The sequence below is a fragment of the Sphaerodactylus townsendi genome, linkage group LG01, assembly GCF_021028975.2.
Source record: "Sphaerodactylus townsendi isolate TG3544 linkage group LG01, MPM_Stown_v2.3, whole genome shotgun sequence".
Classification (NCBI taxonomy): Eukaryota; Metazoa; Chordata; class Lepidosauria; order Squamata; family Sphaerodactylidae; genus Sphaerodactylus; species Sphaerodactylus townsendi.
Window position 1 is genome coordinate 39,045,580 of NC_059425.1, and position 22,965 is coordinate 39,068,544.

The 22,965-nt window shown below is 42.2% G+C and overlaps 1 protein-coding gene across 9 annotated transcripts in view; it reads right to left on the reverse strand.

Moving 5' to 3' along the window:
• The window catches only part of EML6 (EMAP like 6), a 174,983-nt gene extending 153,443 nt beyond the window's left edge, over positions 1 to 21,540 (reverse strand). For all 9 annotated transcript variants that reach the window (XM_048518631.1, XM_048518594.1, XM_048518623.1 and 6 more), the window contains exons 1-2: positions 21,436 to 21,540; positions 18,009 to 18,880 (exon numbers count right to left, since the gene is read on the reverse strand). In XM_048518631.1, coding sequence (XP_048374588.1) covers positions 18,009 to 18,205 — 197 coding nt within the window. In that variant the 5' untranslated portion in view covers positions 18,206 to 18,880; positions 21,436 to 21,540. The remainder of the gene's footprint in view (positions 1 to 18,008; positions 18,881 to 21,435) is intronic.
• Between the last annotated feature and the right edge of the window lie 1,425 nt (positions 21,541 to 22,965).

Below are 22,965 nucleotides of genomic sequence, written 5' to 3' on the forward strand. Positions count from 1 at the left end.
AGCATGCCAGAGGCAGCGCTGCATCACCACCAAAAAGCCTTCCAGGCGGCATGGAAAGGTGAGAAACAAATCAGGTTTCTTATTTGACTTATCCAGACTTATGAGCATGAATCAGAAAGTCTTTGAACAGTTTTTGACAGGAACAGCACCCAAACCCTACCTGTCTTCAAATTACCTAAAATATTGAAGGGAACTCCTGCCTAACCTGCAAGTGTCCTAACTCTTCTCCCACCAAAAATCCAAACTCAACTCTGTTAATTGACCAGCAGTTAAACTGCCCAACTCATCTTCCCTCCCTAAACATTTGAATCATTTGAAAATGACTAGCTGATATTCCTAGAGGACAGAATTTGAAACCATCTGTTACATAGTATTTATCCTGCCCAATCCAACTATCAGGAATAAATGGTGAGTGATAGATGGGCACAAACAGTTCAAGATGGTCATTCATCTTCAGGGATGAATACACCTAGCTCCCTTTTAAACCCACCACATGGACAAGTTTTTCTGAGCAATCATAGTGGTACAGTTAGATCATCTAAGGAAGAATACTGCATACACAACTGGAAAACAACTGCGCTCTTACAAATATTTAGACAGAATATATTAGGCACACAAGTTAGAAAACACACTTTAAAACCAAAGCATTTTCCACAGATGTGATTTAGAGACCATTATCCCATAAGTGTACACAGATAATTCTCCTTGATGTGCTTATCTGTAGAAGAGACTCTCTAGCTGGCTGAGTAGAGAGAAAATTCATGCTGGATTTAGTACAGAAAGAAAAACACAGTGAGAAATACACTTGCCCAAAAGTGAAAAAGTGGGTATTGTTATTTAATTTAGAATACCTAAGTAACACCTGTCTTGGTAACTAATAGTTTAACGCACTTAATGACATTCAGCAGCTGTAAAAGAAACAGGATATGATCATAAGAACAATTTCCAGGATAAAATGGACCTTACTTCCAAGTAAACCTACTTAAGATTGCTCCTGTAATGTCCACCTCGTTTCCTGCCAATTTTGTTTCAGATACTAATTAATACAAAGAGAAAATTACATCACTAGTTGATCATTCTGGACCGGTGGTTTTCAAATTTTAATGAAACACTATTCCATATTAAATCATGAGCCAAGAAACTGGTCTATAATTTTGAGCAAAGCAGGGGATTTGGGGGCAGTCTAGGCTGATGTACTATATTTACACTATCTTTACACTATCTTTACATGGGCCACTAGCCAAACCTGCTCATCCTTCATGTACTAAGAGCATCCACAACACAACCCATACTGCCCCAGGAGAAAAGGCAGTATAAAAATCTAGGTGGGGAAAGATTGACAGAGGTCAACAAACTGTCTTTCAGTGACGTTTTGTTTAGTTGTTAGATTTTTGTATTGCCTTCCCTCAGAGGCGAACCTAGGCAAACTGGAGCCCGGGGACAAAACCTGAGTTTGGCGCCCCCCCGGCGAATGGGCGGCCACCCTCCCCCACCATGAACAAACAATTATTTTTTGTACCAGCTCACAAAACACCTCCCACTCCCAGCAAAACATACATGGCTCTCTCCCCACCAACTCTTTTCCTAATTTCCTAATCTCAACAACCCTATGAGGTAGGTTGTTAGCCTGAGAAACAACTCCAAGCCAGTGCAAGTGGGTATTAAGCATGTTAATCTCTCACAAACCACCCCCAGCAAAACATTTACCAAACAAATGTCAGCATCATCTCTCACAAAACACCTTACCAGTGTTCCTTACCAGTGTTCCTTACCAGTGGCATTCCTGCCTAGGGACAGGGGGTACCCTATGTCCCCGGGCGCCCCCCATTTGGTCACGTGGGGGGGGGGCGCCACCATTTCAGGGTCGTTTGTGTGATTTTTAATTTTTTCAGTGAGTACGCTTTGGCCTGCGGTAGGCGCATGTTAAGGCTAGCAACATTAATTGTACTTCAGGGTACCATCCAGAGACTGTCCTGATGATACCACCCAAGTTTGGTGATGTTTGGTTCAGGGGAAGCAAAGTTATGGACCCCCAAAGAGGGTGCCCCCATCCCCATTGTTTTCAATGGGAGCTAACAGGAGATTGGGGCTACCCATTTGAGGTACCATAACTTTGGTCCCCCTGAACCTAACTTCACCAAACTTGGGTGGCATCATAAGAATAGTTACCAGATGATACCCTGAAATTTTGGTGTCACTAACTTTAAAAATACACCTCTTACAGGCACCCCAAGAAAGTTGCCCAAGATTCTTTGTTTTGCAGTGACTTTGCTCCATTGTAGCCAATGGGGAATTTCTGAGGCAGGCTGCACATTTCTGAAGATAGAGGCACCAGACTTTCAAGGTGGCTCCAGGAAGCCCTCCTGGTAATAGCATCCAGGCATAGAGACCTTTGCTTCTGAGGGTTCAATTTTATGGGCCCCCAGTGCTTATATTTTGCTCCACGCTCCTGCACATGAAAGCCTGCGGGCTGAGTTATCTCAGAACTCTCTCAACTCGTTCCCTGTGGTAGAGGTTTCTGTGGTAGAGGTTTCAATGGGAGGCACTGTGGTAGGGGTCTTGCTCTGGGTGGGGGCATTTCCTGCAGGGCTGCTGGTGTGAGTCTCCTGAAAGGAACCAACCAAATTTGCTAAAATGCTGTGGGCACCAAGTTGAAGGTGAACCTGATGCCCACAGCATTCGGCCATCCCAGGCAAACTTTAGTGCCCCCACCCAGAGCAAGACCACTACCACATTGCCTCCTGTTGAAATCTCTACCACAGCACCAGCTGGGCATAACAGAAAGCCCCATTGAAGTCTATGGTGGGAAAAATAATGTTTCCCACCATAGAACTTGCTGAAGAGCCTGGCAGATTCTGGGGAATTTCTGAGTGTGTAAGCACTGACCACACATTTTTTAAGATAGAGGCGCCAGACTTTCAAGGTGGCTCCAAGAGGCCTTGGGTAATAGCATCCAAGCTTGGTGAGCTTTGCTTCTGGAGTGGGGGGGGGGGGGCGAGTTGAGAGAGTTCTGAGAGAACTCAGCTCCAAGAGGCTTTCATGTGCAGGAGCTGATGGAAACAAAATACAAAGCCTTTTGGGGGGCCCATAAAATTGAACCCTCAGAAGCTTAAAGGTCTCTATGCCTGGATGCTATTACCAGGGAGGGCTTCCTGAGGCCACCTGGAAAGTCTGAGTGCCTCTATCTTCAGAAATGTGCAGCCTGCCTCAGAAATTCCCCCCCCATTGGCTACAATGGAGCAAAGTCACCTGCAAAACAAAAGAGATCTTGGGCAACTTTCTTGGGGTGCCTGTAAGAGGTGTATTTTTAAAGTTGGTAGGACACCAAAATTCTCAAGGGTATCATCCTGGTAACTATTTGTATGATGCCAGCTCCAAGTTTGGTGAAGTTAGGTTCAGGGGGACCAAAGTTATGGTACCTCAAATGGGTAGCCCCAATCTCCTGTTAGCTCCCATTGAAAACAATGGGGATGGGGGCACCCTCTTTGGGGGTCCATAACTTTGCTTCCCCTGAACCAAACATCACCAAACTTGGGTGGTATCATCAGGACAGTCTCTGGATGGTACCCTGAAATTTTGGTGTTGCTAGCCTTAAAATGCGCCCCCTGCAGGCCAAAACGTAAAAAACACTGAAAAAATTAAAAATCACACAAACGACCCTGAAATGGTGGCGCCCCCCCCCCACGTGACCAAATGGGGGGCGCCCGGGGACATAGGGTACCCCCTGTCCCTAGGCAGGAATGCCACTGGTAAGGAACACAAAGTGGAATACACAGCACTTCCCTCCACATTTTAATCCAAACCTTGTGAGGGAGATATGAGCACAACATTTTCTGTTTGACTCCCTTTGTATAGACTTTAATATCATTCAGTCACAATGAATGTAATAGTTGTTTCCTTATGCTTTAGTGAGAGATATACCCATCACCACAATAACCCCAAATTAGAACTGAATTCTCAGAGGGTGCACTCCTGACCCAGGGGAGCTTTCTCTCCTAATTTAAAACATAAAACAACTGTCCCACTCTATTGGCTTTAACTCTGCATCCCCGCATCCAATTGGGACGAAACCCTCAGAGATTACAGCCATACCTAAGGGATCACTCATTTCTACCCACAGCTCAGACATAGCAACTCTCAGCTCTCAGCTCACTCCCCATGCTGGTCTTTTATTTAATACTGTAGTGCCAGTAATTACACTGTAAAACATGAAAAAAGATAAAAAGGATAATAGATCTACACACAATTCTGCCTGAGAACCAAGCTTAAATTACCAGAATCACATAAAGGGGGGCAGAGAGAAAAGGTAGAGGCAGATAAGGTTGCTATTGTCAGAAAGAAGATGCAAGTTTTAGGCATTTAAATGTATCAACTGAAGGATGCAGAAGGATATCAGAATCCATAAAACTTCCAATGCTTGAGAGAAACAAGGAGAAAGGAAGTAGTGGATGGAGAAGGTATTTTGGGTTTAGAGAGGGCATCTCAAAAGGACATACAGACTGAGCAAAGGTATGGAGACAGAAGACAGTAGACAAGTAAGTTGGAGTACTGAAAGCAAAACATTTGACAAGACAAAAGAGGGAGCTGATGCAGAAACTACAGAGGATGAGTAATAGGATCATAATGATGAGCAGAACTGATTGAGCTGAAGAATTCAAGACAGAAGAAAGAGCTTTGACAGAATAGGGAGGAAGACGGAGCAAAAAAGAGCTGCTGAGATTTACCTTGGCTACCATTGCTGCCTGGAAGTGGGGCAGGGAGAGGGGCAAGCTCAGTGCCGGCATCCAGCCCAGAACGGTGCTAGGCTGCCCAGCTGCCGGCTCAAGCGAATTATGTGCCTGGAGGAGGCAGGGCCGCAGCCTTAAATAGACAGGCTGGGTCATTCCACGCCTCTTCTCACCCAAGCACCGGTGGCTTATCTTCTCAGGCCTGGGGGGTGGAGCGAGCCTGTGAACCACATGCCCAGGCAGAGGTTGCTGGTGGCTGCTCCCCCTGGTAGCAAGGGGAGTTCATCCAGAGGCCAGCGCCCAGATGGCTTCCACTATCTTGCTGCTCTGGGCATTGGTGTTTTCCCCCATGCATTGAGTTGGGGGGAAGTTATTACTGGGGGACAACAGATGTGCTTCCTAGTGGGCACTGGGGGATAGCAGACATGCTGCTCAGTGCCAGATCCGTCCCCTATGCTGCACCTCTGCTTCCTTTTGCCAGCACACCAATAAAACGACTATGGCCAAATTTTACCCACACAATGGGGTTTTCTGTGTCTCCTTCTGCACCCTTGGACTGCTTCCTCCACTCCTTGGGCAGCAATAACTAGCACAGGATCTGTATCTGCCGTAGGGATTGCCACAACCTCTGCCACCCTCTGAACTAGAGCCTGGGTCATATCAGGGGAGGGGGAAATTATATGTGGGGATATGTTCCCCAGAGGCAGATTCAAGCAAGTTTCTCTTCTCTGTGACAGAAGCCATTTCCTATCTCTTTCCTACTTGTGTTCCAATAGCTTAAGGCCAGAGTTGCCTTGGCTCATGGGTGGGTCAGTAATGACTTAGCACAGAGCATTCAGTCCAATTTTAGAATTTATTATGTACTCAAAAGACAAAGCAAGAAATTGAGTATATTATTTCAAGACAAAAATAAAATAAAAACAGAGTCTCAGTAAATCAAACACCCAGAGATATTACATAAGTCATAGGAGATAGACCAACGTTTAGATGAAAGCAGAACTTTAGGGGGTGAAATTGGCTGCACCAAGAAGGGAGGAAAGGAAAACAGGGAAGTCTCATTCTATGAGTGGAGCTCAAGTCATAGCTCACTGGATACCGCCCATCAGTTGGATTCACCTCACCCCACCACTTGCTATGAGACTACTGAACAAATACTGAAACTTCTAGGACAAGAATTTCAAATTGGTGATCTGGTAATGGTGCTTTGTATGAAATTATTGCAGGTCTCTGCCTAAGTGAAGGAGGGTAAATATCGCAATAGGAAGACCTGAATCTGCAACAGGAACCTACCCTAATAAGAAACAAACCAGGGTTGTCCAAAAAGTTAATCCATTTCAGTCTGTGCTTTACACAGCCAGCTACTATAAACATAACAAGCTTGAGTTCTACCGAGAACTGTGTTAAAACACCTACAGAAAATGTAAATAATAATAATTGTGTACAAAGTTGAAACCTACGAATGGGGATCCCATGACCCGAGGGTTTTCAAGGCAAAAGGTGAGCAGAGGTGGTTTGTCATTGCCTTCCTCTGCACAGCAACCACAACCTTCTTCACTGTTTTCCCATCCAAGTACTAACCATGGCCAACCCTGCTTAAAGCTCTAAAGATATTGGTAGATGTGTATAAAAATCATTAATGGTTGTACGTAATATTTTCCCCACAGCATAGCCCTGTAGGATCTCTAGAAAACTGTATCCTACTCTTTGGGGTGATTTTAGCATTAAAAACAAAACCTTCCAATTCATACTGTACAACAGAGAAAGATGTGGGCTGAATCTTTGTACCATTCCTGCCTGGGGCTCTGAATTGTTGCGGCAATGGCATCATTACCCATGATTTACAGGATGACAGCTCCTAAGGACTTATGACATCTGGTTTAAATGTTTATTGCTCCCTTTGTATACTGGTTTTATGGAATGCATGGCACATCAAGCCAGGGTTGGGCGGGGTTTAACAATTAATTAATTAATTAGATATTGAATTTGACTTCAAACAGGGATCAGTTATTTGCCTGATCATATTCAACCACCACGTGTACTGTCTACACACAGATGGATACCAGGGGAAAACCAAGCTATGCTTTTAAGAGCCATTAATTCTTACAAGTGTTAGACAGAAAATGACTGAATAAACACTGTGAAAACTTGAGATCTTGTTCTTTACATAGAAGAGAAAAATGACAAAATAAGGTGATATCGTTTTATAAAGTCCAGTCTCAATTACTGGATAATGGAAGGTATTCCCAATAAGCACACTGTCTACCCTACTACAGGGGTCCCCATTTTTTTTTTAGCCTGCAGGCACCTTTGGAAATCTGACACAAGGTAGAGGCAACCCATAAAATGTCATGGAATGCGGTCATGCAAAACTCTAATAGTAACTGTTCACCATTTCCCACAGGTCTGTTTAACAAGATGCCTTTTAAAGGGAACATATTGTTTAAAAGGGTTTTCTTGCCATCACACAGCTTATCTTCAGTGATAAACAGTGAAGATTCTTGTGCTGTGATGGTAACTGCTGCTGAAGCAACAATTCTGTACAGCCAATCATACATTCAATGGCAATCAGAAGCCCTGCTGGGCCACTTGCTCCCACGCACTTTCTCAACACTTGGTGGGCACCAGGAAAGACATGAGCAGGTGTCATGGTGCTTATAAGCACCACATTGGGGACCCCTGCATTAAGTGATGGGGAGAATCCAGCTGAAAAGCCCCTTTATGTATATGAAGGCAGCCAGTAACTAGTTAAAATGACCCTACCTTCTTTACTGAGCCCTGTGGTGGACACCTGAGGAATTGCCTTCAGGTTCCAAGAATCCTGTGGGGGACCCTTATTAAAGAGAATACTTTTCAGCTATGAGAAAGACAATATTTTATTTATAATGAGCTAAGAAAGCATACAATGCCTAAAACTGTCATTTCTTAACCTTGGGAATCTTTCTTCTAAAATGTAATTGCTCTTAATGCATGTTTTTGTAAAATCCAACACAATGAAAATGGACTTTCCAGCAAAAATAATGTTCACAAAATTATTAAAATGATGAAATACAACACAAATAGATATGGTCACTACCGCTAATTAGTAGCTGTCATCAACTCACAATGGTCTTGCCAGTCTTTTCATAATTCTTTAGACGCGTCCTTTGGAAAAAAAATGTATGGCCACTGTAAAAACTGCATTGGTTTTGACCGCAAGCCAGAAACTGACATTCTAATTGCAGTTAGAGGTATCAGAGCTTTAAAGCAATTCAAAATTAATCTCTTTCTTTGCAAGGGGAACTGGGTTTTATGCACACAAAAGAATCTTTCCCAGCAAATACTCTGATACCTTCCTGAACCATGGTGATGCTTACAATAAAGTATTCTTCAGTGACTTGTAGAACAGCCTCATCTTGTAAATTACCCTGTAATTAACATGCAACATAGCCTTATTTGTGCAGGTATTAGGTTAGTGAACTACACATTCAACAGAAGAATGGTATTATATACAAGGGAATATAATTGAAGTGGGTAGAAAAACAGTTTGCATAGCTGATAGGCATTAAAAACAGCACAGTCCTAAGCTGAGTCACAATTCTGCTCAAGACTGCACTGTAAATGTGTTTCTGAAACAGGATTTACTCCCTATTGGCTTGAAGCATAACAGGCTGCACCTTTAAATGAGCAGAAATCTGGCAGTACTCAATACACACATAGAAAACAGTACTAATTGTATGCCTATGTGCATATGCTAAGAAGAAAATAATTTTGAAGTGCATTTGTAATATCACAGGCATGACTAGTAATTCAACAACAGTTATTACAATCAAAAGATCAGTCAACATCAGTTTATTACAGGGTGGATTTGATTTAAATCACAATTTAAATCACTAGTCAGGAAGACTGGATTTAAATCATGATTTTCTACATAAAGATTCATTTTCATTTTTACTTCTTCCCTTTCATTTTCATTTCATGTATTTTCCTCCTCACACTTAGCTCCTTACGCAGATCTATTCCACTCCAAATAATATTCACTGAACTTATTAAAACCTAGAATTTAAGAGGTAAAGGATTGATTCTGTGTACATAGATTTGCAAAGGAACAATGGGATTAAGGTCTTTTTCACAAGTCTGCTTATTTTATAACTGTATGCTTATTTTATAACTTTTTTCTGAGAAGAAGAAGCATGTTATCTCTATAGCCACATATTCACAGTTTAGAGAGCTGCAAAACTAAGTATCTGTGATAATCTAAATAAAAACTGCCCCAAATAATCTTACAGAAACTTCTAGAAGAGCATGATGCTGTGTATGGATTAATGGAATTAATTTACCAAAAAAGTTAAACATTGCATGATGAATATGTTCATGCTAATTAAGAAATAATCCTTATTGTTAACCACAATATTGTTAACCACACTATATTGTTAACCACAATACTATCAACCACATCTTTGCATAACAAATTCCACCCAAACACTTATTGATTGGTTTCCCACCGTGGGACATGGCCAATATATACCCCAAACATTTCCTTCTCTCTGGACACAGTATGTAACAGACTTCCCTCTGTGATACACATCTGAAAATGCCAGCCACAGATGCAGGCGAAACATTAGGAACAAGATCCACCAGACCACGGCCACACAGCCCGGAAAACCCACCAGAACCAGTTGAATCTGGCCATGAAAGCCTTCGACAATACACTGCAGTAACTCTTAAGTAGTGACCTTATCCTCATCTAGCCAGTTTAATTGTGGGGAGTCCTGCAATAAACCTTTCAAATCCTGTGAACACCTACACCTGCTAGGGCGAAAAGTACCTTTTATATGTACATAAGAAAAAAGGAGGCTTTACTTCTCAGTAAACATTCTTAGATCATATTGCACAAAAATACAAGGTAGAAAAATATCTGCATTTGATAATTTTCTGTAACGCTTGATGCTTCTTCAGGTGCAATCCTGCATACTTTCAGGGACAACTATTGTGGTGTAGTGGTCAGACTAGGACTGACAAGACTTCAGTTCAAAGCCCCAGTCAGACACTGGGCAAATGTCTCTCTCAGCCTAATCTAAGGGGAGAACCTTGAGTTTCTTGGAGGAAGGGTGCATTAAGAATGTGATTGCTAACTATATATGTAGGAGTAAGCCCCGTTGGGCATATTATGGTTTTCTTCCAAGAAAACATGCAGAACTGGACTTTATGGCATGTTTTAAGCAACTTTATTTTATTAAAGTGTCTTGGGTACACGATAGAGTAAAAAACAAAATAAATTAAAAATTTAAATGGCTGGGGGACCAAATGCAAAGTTGTTCATATTATCCAGAACAGACTTTGTGATGGTTTAAGCACCCTTCCTGGATAGTTTAGCTGGTGAAACCAAAAATAAGAAACTGGAGGTCAGTTTGTATCTACTAACAGGAACATGAAAGTATGTAAGGTATGGCATGTACAGCTGCTGTTCATGTGTATATGAGCTGCATATACAGGGAAAATCCACATTACCCAATTCACATGAAAAGGAAACCACACATCAGGTACATTCGAAGGAACTGCGTGGTCTTGATATGTGCAATTTGTAGGCTCCCAGTTTGCATGGATGTAGTGTCTGAAGAGGCCTTCTGTCTCATTACAAAGGTGTACTTGACACAGTCAGGCCATCAAAACAGTTTAACTCCATATTTTACTTGAAGCTTTTCCTGTGAAATTACATCTATGAACCCATCAAAATGTGACATTGCTTCGAGCATGGAGTTTCTTTCTCACAACTGTGTCAAGAGAGCAAAATGCAGACACCCTCCAATATGGTTTCTGCCGGCTGAGATGAAATGAAGCCTCACTGTACTCACACAACCTTAAACCTCATTATTCCAGGCATATGAATACCCACACATTGTAAAAATCTCAGGTATTACCTGTTATTATAGTATAATGTAATATGTTTAAGATTACCAAAATCTATTTTATTAGGAAGTTCCATCGTTTTACCTGACTGGTGATCAGGGATTACTAAACTTGCTTTCTTATTTTTAACTCACTGACAAAGAATTACACAATAAAACTATGCCAAACACAGTTGAATTTAAGCTCTGACAACCAAAATTTATAGCAGCTCAAATAAAGACCTGCACTTACAGTTAATCCATTCTAGTATTATTATCATCATATCTTACTATATTAAACAGACCAGTGCAAACAAAACTTGCAAATCAAACATGGTGCCTCAAATAGCAGTGACAAGCATGAGTTATGACATGCTTCACTAAGGTAGCAAGGCCAGTTATGAAACAATATTTTAACAACTGGTAAAGGTAAACAATGCAAAGATAATACAAAGTCCTTGCTCTATTCCAACTCATATCTGCAGCTTTGGCTTTTTATCTTGGAACTGTAATCACATCTACAGGAAGTGTGCATACTGCATTTTGTTCCTCACTTTAACGTTGGTAACCATGTGAACAGAAGCATCGAGAAAGGAATAGAGATCTACTCTAAATAAATGCATGAATGTAATGAGAAGGAAAAATACAAAGTAGTACCAATAATAAGAGCTGCTTTTTATACCTCGCTTTTCTCTACCTTTAAGAAGTCTCAAAGTAGCTTACAATCGCCTTCCCTTTCCCTCTCTACAAAAGGCATCTTGTGAGATAGGTGGGACTGAAAGAATTCTGAGAGAACCGTGACTAGCCCAAAGTCACCCAGCAGGTTTCAAGTGAGAAAGTGGGGAAACAAACCCAGTTTTCCAAATTAGAGTCTGCCACCCTTAACCACTATACCACAGACCTCAAAAGTGCTGGGAGAGAATTTCTTGAAAGAAATTGGAAAAACAATGAATTTCAAGGAAGCATAAGCACAAGAAAACTGTTCTATCACAGGACTTTGTGAATAAAGTTGTATTGGATATGGACTTGGAGTTTCCCAAAACTACCTTCTGATCTAGATAGAGACTGAACTAATACAGTGCCCCTTAATCCCAGTTCTGAAAGGCAGCTCAGTAGGATTTATGGTTAATAGTATCAAAGATCACTGAGAGATCCAGCAGAACTAGAAGGATCATATTCCCGTTGTGTAGTTCTTAGAGTTCATCAACCAAAGTCACCCAATCTTTCTTCCAAATCTTGGCCTGAAGCAGGTTCCAATGAATCCAGAAAATGTCTCCTCCATGCTTCAGTAACATCAAAATTATCATCATCATCCTATCATATCACCTAACATCATAGATATGTCAGCCAAATCTGAGGATACTTAAATCAGTGACTGGAGCTTTGAATGGACAAGACAGATCTTTTTACAAATATGAAAAACACCCCAGGTTTATAGAAATATGAAAAATCTTTTAAAAACACCAAAAAAACCCCAATTGGGGCATTTTAAAAAAACCCAAAAGGACAAAAGGAGAACCTGAAACTTTAAGTCACAGATTCCACAGTGGTTGTTGCTAGGCAACCACAGATTCCAAGCTTGGTTCTGCCAGTAAATATCAGGGGGAGGGCCAGGGCTCTTTTAGGCTGGAAAATTCCTGGAGATTTTGTGCTGGAATCTGAGATGGGCAGGCTTTGGGGAGGGGACAGGCCTCAGCAGATATAATACCATAGAATCCATCCTCCAAAACTGTCATTTTTTCCCAAGAGAACAGATCAGTGTCTCAAGTTCAGTTGTAATTCTGGGAGAACTCCAGGTATCCCTGGAGATTGGCAACTCTATGCCTGGAAACAACTTCTGAGTGATCTGATACCACCTGTCATACAAGAGTCAACTAGGCCTAGCTGTTTGCTGTTGTTCAGCTACAGGCACCTTAAGGAAACCAATGAGGTATAGCAGTTAGAGCTTCAGAGCAGGGTCTGCGAGACACACGTTCAAATCACCATCTTGCTGTGTAAGTTCACTGGGTGATTTCAACGCAATCGCATACTTTCAGCGTAATCTCTTTCATACAGTTATTGTGTGGATAAAAAAGAGGAGCAGAGAATAATGTACGTTGCTTTGGTCCCTCCATGAAGAAAGATGGTGGAAACATGAAGTAAATAAATAATAAATATAGATGACATTGGGTGATAGATCTGTGAAGGGCTGAGGAGCAAATGGAGCAGGGAAAGAAAGAGGAAATAGTGTGTGAAGGGGGATAGAAGGAAAAGTGAGGTGCCACCCCACAAGTTGTTGAGGTTCCTTGCCATATAAGTAGGCTACAATTTTCATAGGTAGAAGCTGATGGGGGGGGGGGAGCTGAAAACAGCAGAACAGATAAAGGGTAGGTTGGTTGTTGGGTGAGAAGGATATAGGGTTACCAACACCAGGACAGAAAATACCTGAATATTGGGGGGGGGGGGGGCTGAGGATAGGGAGGTTTGAGGAGCGGAGGGGCCTCAGAAGGTTATAACGTCACTGGATGGAGATCACATGGAATTGCAACTCATTTCCCAACCTGGACCTCAGAACCCTAAAAAGGAAGCAGGAAAAGGGAAGAGACTATGAGGCTTTCAGGAAAGGGAAATAGTGGCAGAGGGGAAAATGAGATACCTCCCAAGTTCCCACTTGTATATTCTAATTCTCAACCTGACCAAATCTGATGATATTTAAAACAGGAGACTGGAGCCATGAACAAACAAGATGGATACTTCTGCAAACCTGAAAAACATCCCAACATAGCAGAAAAATCTGAAATCTTTTTTAAAAATGGGTTTTTACGCCCTACCCCGCCCCCCCCCCCCGCCCCCTGATAAATAGAGCACATGCAGCTTTAAGAAATGGATGCCATTAGTGGCCATCACTAGGCAACCACAACAGTTTACTGGCATTCCAAGTTTGTTTGTGTCAGTAAAAAGCAAAGCTGGGAAACTGGGCAGGGCCCTTTCTGGAGTTCAACAACAGCAACCCCAGAAAAGCCAGTGTGAAGTAGCAGCTTGTGCTTGAGACTAGGGTGGGAAACCCAGGTTCAAATCCCCGCTGACAATATGACAATAAAAGTTCACTATAAGACTTTTGTGCCAATCACATACTCTTTGGCTAATCTACCTCACAGGGTTGTTGTGAGGATTAAATGGAGGAGAGAAGAATGAGGTAAGCTGCTTTGGGTCCTAATTGCGGAGAACAGTGTAATGTAAATAGAGTAAAGAAATAATAAATATAGCTGAAACTGGGGCAGCAGACAATACATTGATTGGTAAAAGCAAAGGAGAGGAGAGAGCACAGAAAAGTGGATACATATGAGCTGCCAGGGAAGGAAATAGTGTGTGGGGGGGTGCTTATCGTTCCTCCACTTGTGTTACTGTACAGTGGGTCAGGGGGTACCACACGAAGTCCATCAAAAACTTGTCTAAAATGTGACAGCAAAGATATTAAAAATAATACACTGCGATTACTATTGTATGACTATTTTATGAGGTCCATGCTGATTTCCTGTTAGTTGCTGAGAGTCATTCAAAGGGCTGTTTTTAACCCTTAACTGGTCTGGGCCCAGGATATCTGACTGTACTCTTATATTTCCCCCTGAGACATTTCAGAAGTGAGGTGGAAGGGGACCAGTGAAAGGGCCTTTTCAGTTGTGGTGCCATACCTCTAGAATGCCATGCTCAGAGGGCACTGCCCCTAATGCCTTTGTTTCCAGTGAATGGCACTGGGCCAAAAAAAATCTTTTTCAGTTAAATATTAATGTCATTTCTGCTTTATTAGGTGTGGCGGCCTGGCAGGATGCTACCGTATTATTATGTTAATTTGGCTGAAACTGTATTGAGTACTAGATTGTGATTGTTTTATTGTGTTATTATGAGGTATTCTAGACAATAACCTATTCTGGACAAAAGTGGGAAGTGAAATGTTTTAATCAGTCCATCCTATCCATAGGGTTATGGCTCAGTGGCAGACCACCTGCTTGGTAAGCCAAAGGCCCCAGGTTCAACCCCCAGCATTTCTGATTAAAAGGATCAGGTCACATGTGAGGTGAAATATCTCAGCCTGAGACCCTGGAGAGCCTCTGCAAGTAGACCATACTGATCTTGATGGAAAGATAGTACAATTCAGTATTAAGGCAGCTTCATGGTGTTCTTACAATGATATCCCACTGCGATTATCAGTGGCATCTACTACCAGTATTTCAACAGGACTTACTGGCAAGTAAATGACTCCAGTGTGATTATGATGACAGACTCTACGTATTAAACCATAGTATGTAAAATAGAGACTCATTTATATTTGGCAGTCTGTGCACAGTGAGTACCTGCTGTAGAGAGCTGTAGATTATCCAGATTCCCGACAGCATGCTCATTATACAAGCAGTTATAAAAATACAACTCTTCATTGAACAGGTTTGGAGTATACACCAAATCCACAAGTGAAATAGACATACCAACTATGTTGGTGCCATTCTCTATGACAATAAAACACTCAAAATAAAACATTCAATAAAATCTCTTTACTACATTAACACTTACCATTTAATTTGGTACAGTAATGATAATTAAGCCATCTAAAATGATGCCCCCATTCAGACCCTCCTTGAAGTTTGTATACCTTAGGAATGAAATTAATGTGGAAGAGCACTTGTATGAGAATTCAGGGTGTGTTGCTGACAGGTAGGTATCATGTTCAAATAAAGAACTGATTTAGAATAAAAACAATTCATGAACATGAGAAGCAGTACAATCAAGTAAACAATGTGCTAAACAAGAGACTCTGGTGCAAATCACACTTCAGGCAAGAACTCATTTGGATTGTCTACAGTGTCTAATATCTGGACTTCAGTTTATTCTCTGCAAACTTGGAACAACTGCAAGATTGGATCCAACCAGCTTTTTCACTAAATTGTGATTAATTCCACTCTTTTCCATAAGCCTCGTCCCACGTGGCTTTTGTCCAGTTTGGTCCTATGATCCCCAGCATAGGCTTTTTGGTAGTCAAAGTGGAACCCTCCTTCCTTTTTCATCCTCAGGAAAGCTGGTCTCATTCAACTCACAGCTTCTTCTGTTGATAGGGGAAGAACTGAGACAACTGTGGAATACTGCAGGCACAATATAAGAATTATGTGACAAATAATAATTTACCCATTTTGCAGGTGAGGTGGTCAGCCATAGAAACCAAAAGCTCTCACACTTTCAATAAACAACTTATGTTCTTCCTATAATATGATGGTGAGAAGTTAATAGTTTTTGATGTTCTGCCAATGACCTCTATGATGGAAAGTGCCAGCGACCTGTGAAAATCCTGAAGGAGTTCAAGGCAAGAGACCAACATAAGCAATTTGCCATTGCCTGCCTCTGCAAAGGAACCCCAGAGAACCTCAGGGTTCTCCTATCCAAGTAATAACTACAGCTGACCCTGCTTGGCTAGGCCATCCAGGTCTGGGCAAAAATTAGAGTTTAAACAAGAAAAACAAAATAAGATTAAAATTATTGTAAATTGAGTTTCCATACTATTAAAACAGCAAGGAAGATTTTAAGATTAATGTGGATAAAAGCCCAGGATAACTTAAGCCAACCCATTCATTCTAAGGATGCAAACTTTATCACATGCAGGCCGTGTTCAGTCATGCTTTTCCAGCACAAGACTGAAAGTCTCCTACACATCCCGACTCCTATTAGATCCTGCTTACATATCATAGGAATACAACAACCACCTTGTTATTCACTGTTCTTTCTTCCTGTGTACTATTTTTGTCCTTACATTTTAATTCTTACAGTAGATCTTCTATACCTGTAGTCATATCGTGAACATAGAATAAATACTAGTTTGTTAGGTACACAAGATCTCCTTGCCCCATCTCCAGTTGTGGAGATAGGTGTTGTGGAGATAGGTGCAGGAAGATTCAAAGTATTAACTCAGATCAGAAGTCACAGATAAGGAAGCTAAGAAGAAAGTATGAACCTAAGATGCTCATATCACACTGAAAAAATGACATTTGACTAGAACCCCCATTGGAAGCAAGTATTGTTAAACTCAGTGGCACTCATCTCCAAGTAAACATTCTCAAAATAAGGGTTTGAAGAGTAAGCCAATTTGATTATCTGCACAGATATGAAAATTCATAATTTAAACTCACTATATTTTTACTAGTTCCTCAAGAGAAAAATGTTTAAAATGTATTTTGCTGGGTAAACTCTCTAGACTACCTATAGTCAAAGGTGCAGGTAAAACACACTACGCAAAGTAATAAAAATCAAGAATTAGTCTGATTGCATAGCTTTTTCAGATGCACAAAAATCAAAAGAAGTATCTAGAGTTATGATGCTAAACCTGATAGCAGATACAGTAATAATACACTTCTAGTGGACAGGAGTATACATACATGATGTCACGAGAAACACAATTGAAACAACAGGTAGAATTGAAATCTGTTACAATTTAATGCCAAAACTTGTTGATGTTTTACTAGCAGAAAAACAGTATTTTTAAATACAAAACCTCTGAATGGATGGATGAATTTGAATGACTTTAGCAAGATCCAGATGTAAGATTTAAGTTTAATAATGCTGTTTCATTGGAAAGATTGAAGAAAAAAATGTTAAGGTACTTAAGGTACATTAGAAGCAATTTCAAAATGGGGGGGGGGGGTCCAAGATCCTTCCCCAAATTAATGTTAGCAGATATGAAAGCCATCTCAAGGCTCATACACATGTCTTAAAATATATGGAAATAAAATATCATAAGGGTATCACAGACATGTCTGTTTGAGAGACCTGCAAACTTAAATTTTCTACAAGCTCACCCTATTCAAGTTTTCTCTCTTAAACATATTATCTTTCTGACAGTCTGTTCTCACACATCTAAGTTTCTCTAAACCACACAAACTCAAGCCTAAATATATTCAATTTGAAACAATTATATCATCTGTTTCAGAAGTGCTTCCTAGTAAAAACATTTAAAATGGGAACATAAGCTCTGTTCAGGTAATGAAATGTTGGGATCTGGGTGATAACACTACATAGTAGAGTGGAACACTACATGAATTACAGTGCATGCATCAAAGTACAGATATTCTTGATAGAACAGCATCTTCTCCACCTACATACTACTTAGGCTAAGGGGCTGGCAACTAACATAGTGATAAAATACAAACTTCTAATTTGGAGGAGGGATAATGCTTTGCTTCTAGATTTTCGGTTCAATTAAAGTTAAAATGCTATCACAATTCTAGATCTTAGGCATACACAGTAATATAAACAGAAAGGATCCAAGTACATCCAGTTTTCTCACATACACCTCCAGATATATTTGCTTATCTAAAATGCAGGCAGCATGTTAAACTATGAGAAGTTGGGGAGGGCTGTTTTGCTGATCCTTCCCTATCCCACCCACATCCTTTCTTACCTGATAATGTCATCATTGTGCCCCAAGAAAAATTTCTGGCTGTGCTCTCTGGTGTTATAAACCACTCCGACTCCAGCCACAAAGTACACCACTTCCTTTCCTGCCGTGTAGTACAGGTTGTTGCGGCACTGATGACCCCTATACCCATATACCCACTCCAAACGGAGCTGGCATCTAGGAGCTGTCCGATCCGCCATGATAATCAGCCCCCCCTGTCCACAAGCACAGGGGGGGGAAAGCTGGTGCTGCCCCCGCCCCCACGTTGTTTGTTGCCTTTCCCAGTCTTCCCTTTTCCAAACGCTGTCAATTCCTGCTTGGCTGCCAGATCTTCAAGCTGCACTTTCCGGTGCTGATTTTCAGTGGGAAATGCATCCAGACAGAGTCCTGCCCTGCTCCTACAGCCACCGCCGCTGCTGCTTTTGCTACTGCTGAGCCGCCACCATAATCTTCTACTGCCAAAGATGAGCAGCTGCTGCTTTCCCGCTGTTTTGCAACCCAGACAACTTCAAGGGTGTGGGGGAGGCACACAGATACAGGAAATCAGTGCCATGCAAAACTGTGTGTGTGTGTCGATTCCATCCAGAGGAGAATGAGCTTGTTAGTGTTACCGTCGCTGCCTGCAGGATGCTACTGCTGTGCGCCCCCCTTACGGCATCCTCCTAGCTTCTTGCAAAGGGAAAGTCCTTGTATTCAAACACGCTTGTGATTCTCAGTGGTGTAAAAAGTGCAGCTGATGTGCCAAATTAGACCATTATGTTAAAATGCCACCAATAAGGTTGTGCTCATTCTGACACAGCTCTGACTACGGAGCAACACAATCATCTACGGGTTTTCATTGTAAGGCGTTTTATCAGTGTGATGACAGGACATTTCTGGAGGGAATAAGGCAATGCATTAGTATAATGAGCCACCCCAAAAAGTTTAATAGATATGACAAAAGTAGCCTCAGTCCTACCAACCCGTTCCTCAAAAATCAGGAATTTGTTTTACACACATACACACACACAATTTCTGCACATGAGAGAGCAATGAAATTGTCCTTATATAGCAAATAACAATTTGTTAAAAATTGCTAAATGCATATTGTAACTTAAAACATTCCTCAGGCAAAAAATTACATTCCTGCTTCCATTCCTCCCCCGCCCCCGCTCCAAATCTTAAATAGATGTTTAGACTTATCCGATCCACCAGTTTCCCTACATTCAGTCTTATCATAAAATCATCTTAAACTATCATAAACTCTGTCCTTCTATTAAGACTAAGTTCTATTAAAACTACAAAATTAGAGTGATCCTGATGGGAACTCGTATGCAAGCCCAGTACAATATAATGCCCTATATCAGGGGTCCCCAAACTTTTTAAACAGGGGGCCAGTTCACTGTCCCTCAGACTGTTGGAGGGCCGGACTAAAAAAAACTATGAACAAATTCCTATGCACAAATGATTGTAAAATGTTTGATTTCACCTTTCAGCCTTTCTGTCATGGTCTATTTTTAGAACAGTGACCAAAGTATGTCAAGTACAGGGTGGGCTCCAAATATTGTTGGGGAGGCTGTGGAATACCTTCCCCTGTAAAAAAAAAAAAAGCAGAACTTTCCCAATGATACATTCCATCTAACCCAGGATCAGGTATCTTCCTGGGTTCTTTCCTCCCTAGCAGCCAGCGAGCGATTCGCCAGCCTGGCTGATGCCAATGGGAGTGAGGTGGAACAGAAAGCCTGAGAGCAACACATGGAGTAACCAAGAGGGAAGGGCGGAGCAGGCGTTGCCACATGTAAGGTTTCCAACTCTGGGTCAGAAAATTCATGGAGATTTGGGGGTGCCATCATGTAACTGCAATCAACAGCCGTTGGGGCCGGTTCCTCCTCTCCCTCGAGCCCCCACTGCACATGAATGGAGCCATCGCAGCCATGCCTGGCGGGCCAGATAAATGCCTTCAGGGGGCCACATTTGGCCCCCGGGCCGTAGTTTGGGGACCCCTGCCCTATATAAAGGAATGGATGCCAAGAAGCAAGGGGAAACACAAGGGTCTGGGGTGGGGTGTTGCCTGTCTGCTTCTGTCCCAGAGTCCAGTGCAAAAAGATAAGTGGCAGGCCAGTGGCGCTGCTATCCAAGGCAGACCCACAGTCAGCAACTCTCCTCTAGCAGGGTGTGGACTGCTTTTTTAAAAACTGGGAATCCTGCCACTCTACCACATTTAGAATGAGAAGATGTTCTGAGATACATAGTTTGGTGGAGGTGGCATGGAGCTGGCTTCTCTGTCAGGAGTGGGAAATCCCATTACCTGTGCATATACAGAAACTTGGGATCCCAGGGATAGATGCTGAGATTTTAATTTTATTATACATTAATCATTAACAAAATTAAGAAAAAGAAATTGCATACCACACTCTTTTTGTACACTGTGTTGTAAACCAAAATCCCACTCCTGATAGAGAAGCCAGCTCCACGCCTCCCCCACCCCCAGCCATGTATTTTCTTGGTCCTTTTAATCAAGGGTGGGGACTTGGGGGGAAATGGTTACGAGGGGAATTTAAACTCAAACATTAAGGCTGTCTGGAAAATAGCAATGTCTTGCACTGGAGTCGGACACTGCAAACATTATAGCAGGCTGTCTCTCCAATAAATTAATGTAAATAATAAATGCATAGAAATGAACATAACAGCCCTAGCTGTATCACACCAAAATCCATGTAGTCCATCACCAGTTACCTTGATAAGCGGGCCGGAGACCAAGGTCTTCCCCCACAACTAGTATTTACACTGGATATAAAGGTCCCACTGAGTCTTTGTAGCTAATTGGCATTGATGGACCAGTCTTTCTTGACTACACCAGTATGGCTTATGGGTTAGACTCACAGAAGATAGGGCCAAGACCTAGGAGATTCAGTTACACCCTCAGCTTATCCTACAGGCTACTTCAAAAGATAACAGGGAACAGTGAAGAACAAGTATGTTTGTTCCTGGCGCTTCTCGAGGAAAGGATGGAACGAAAACGCAATAGATGGAGCATTAGTCTCATGCCTTTCTAAAGGCACCTAAGCAAGTGACCTTCGCTAGATCGTGCAGAAGTCAGGTCCAGGACCGAACGATGCTCTTACACAACGGCTTGTTCAGTGCCTGCTTGACAGGGCAGCTGTCAGAGACACAGCAAAGGGGGTTGAGATAAAAGCTGGCAACCCAATGAGAAGCAGGTAGGTGGCAACAGTGGAGGCTGTTACTCAAGACGCCTTCACACATGCTGAATAACACACTTTCAATCCACTTTGCAGTTCAGTTTAATTGTGCAAAACACCCAAATTAACTTGCAAACCATAGTTAAGATGCATGGAAAGTGCATTATTCAGGGTGTGTGAAAGCACCCTGACACCAATCCCTCAAGCAGAGCAGGGCTTCCCCCCATTCTAGGCAGCGATTTGACCGTCACCTGTGAGCAGCAGAGGCGATGCCTGTGGAGGACAGCTTAAAAAGGAGGTGGAGGAGGCAAGCTGGAGCCTGGAGGCCAGAAGACGAAAGAGTGGCGCTCCCTCCTCCACCTCCTTTTCCTCAAGCTCATTGCCGCCCCTTAGCAGCCCAGCCCGTTTCCTAGGCAGCGTTCGGGTGAATCCCCTTGGAAACCCCGCAACTGCAAGCGCCCTCGCATCCCAAACCCCGCCTGGAAAGAGGCTCATGGGAAATGCAGTTCGAAACTCTGCTGATCCTATCATGACTCGCGGCTCTTGAAAACTACGACTCCCAGCATTCCATGCGCAATAGCTCGCATCTTGGCCCGCCCTTTTTTGGTTTTAATACCGCTCCACCCCCTACCGGCGTTGCTGTGGAAGCGGCTTGTATTGAACAGCTTAGGGTGGTTACTCAGGGAAGCGTGCAGGTCAAGGAGTGCTAAGAGAAAGACGGTCAAACACATGATCTTGTGTTTTCTTCAAGCTCTTTTCATGCTGAGGGCTGTGTAACATGTTGCATTGTCGGGAGCCTTAGAGCCTTGACCAAATGTATATTTTTGAAGGAATTCTGTGGGATTTAATCTCAAAAAGAATGATGAGACTAGTGTTGGACAAGGATTGGAGACAGCCGATTTTATATCCCCATGGCGGGCTGAAGGACAGAAAAGTCATTTTGCAAAATTCAAAAGGGTGACGAAATCTATATAATATCTTTTATTAGGACCAACCAAAGTTACACCAAAAAAAAAAGCAAGCTTTTGAACTGACCAGAACTCTTCATCAGGCTGGATGTTACAAAATTTAAAATAATAAAGGGTGGAAAGCAGGTTCTTTGGGTGCAGAGATATACTGTATGATGGCAGCATGCCAGCAATACAGTTAAACCAATCGCTTGCTTGGGAATGCATGCAAGCTTAGATCTTAATGCCATGGCCTGAAGAATTTGCTTTCAGGATTTCATAGTTTACCAAAGCAATCTGGTGCTGAACCGTGGGGAAGCTTTATTGGCATCTACACCTTCCTTCAGTATTGTATGAATTAGAGTTAAGATTCAATGAACCAGCAAGAATGGTAAAAACAAAGTAGGTAAATAGGGTGAGTGAGTCTTAAAATGTGAGGGAGGAACATAAAGATCTTTGTTGACTGGCAAATATCAACAGCCTGTTGGGACTCTGTTGGGACTCTGTTGCTTTGGGTTGCTGCATTTGAGCTTTCCGTAAACACCAAAGAAGCTGTTCAGAGTTAAGATGCCTTGACTTTTTCTGGCCATGAGCCAGAAAGTAGCAGTGGGAAGGAAACATCCTAATTCAAACAGGGCTGGCAGGTGAGGATCACACACACTGGGAAGCCCGAAAAAGTTTTTAAAAACACCTCACTGCAGACTCCCCCATAGGGGAGAATAGAGATGTGGCACAAAAATCAGTGGCTCTGCTGGCATATGGGGGCTGAATGGACACTAGGTGCCAACTAAGATCATTCCCGCCACTTGGCCAGGCCCTGCTGGCACAGTGTTT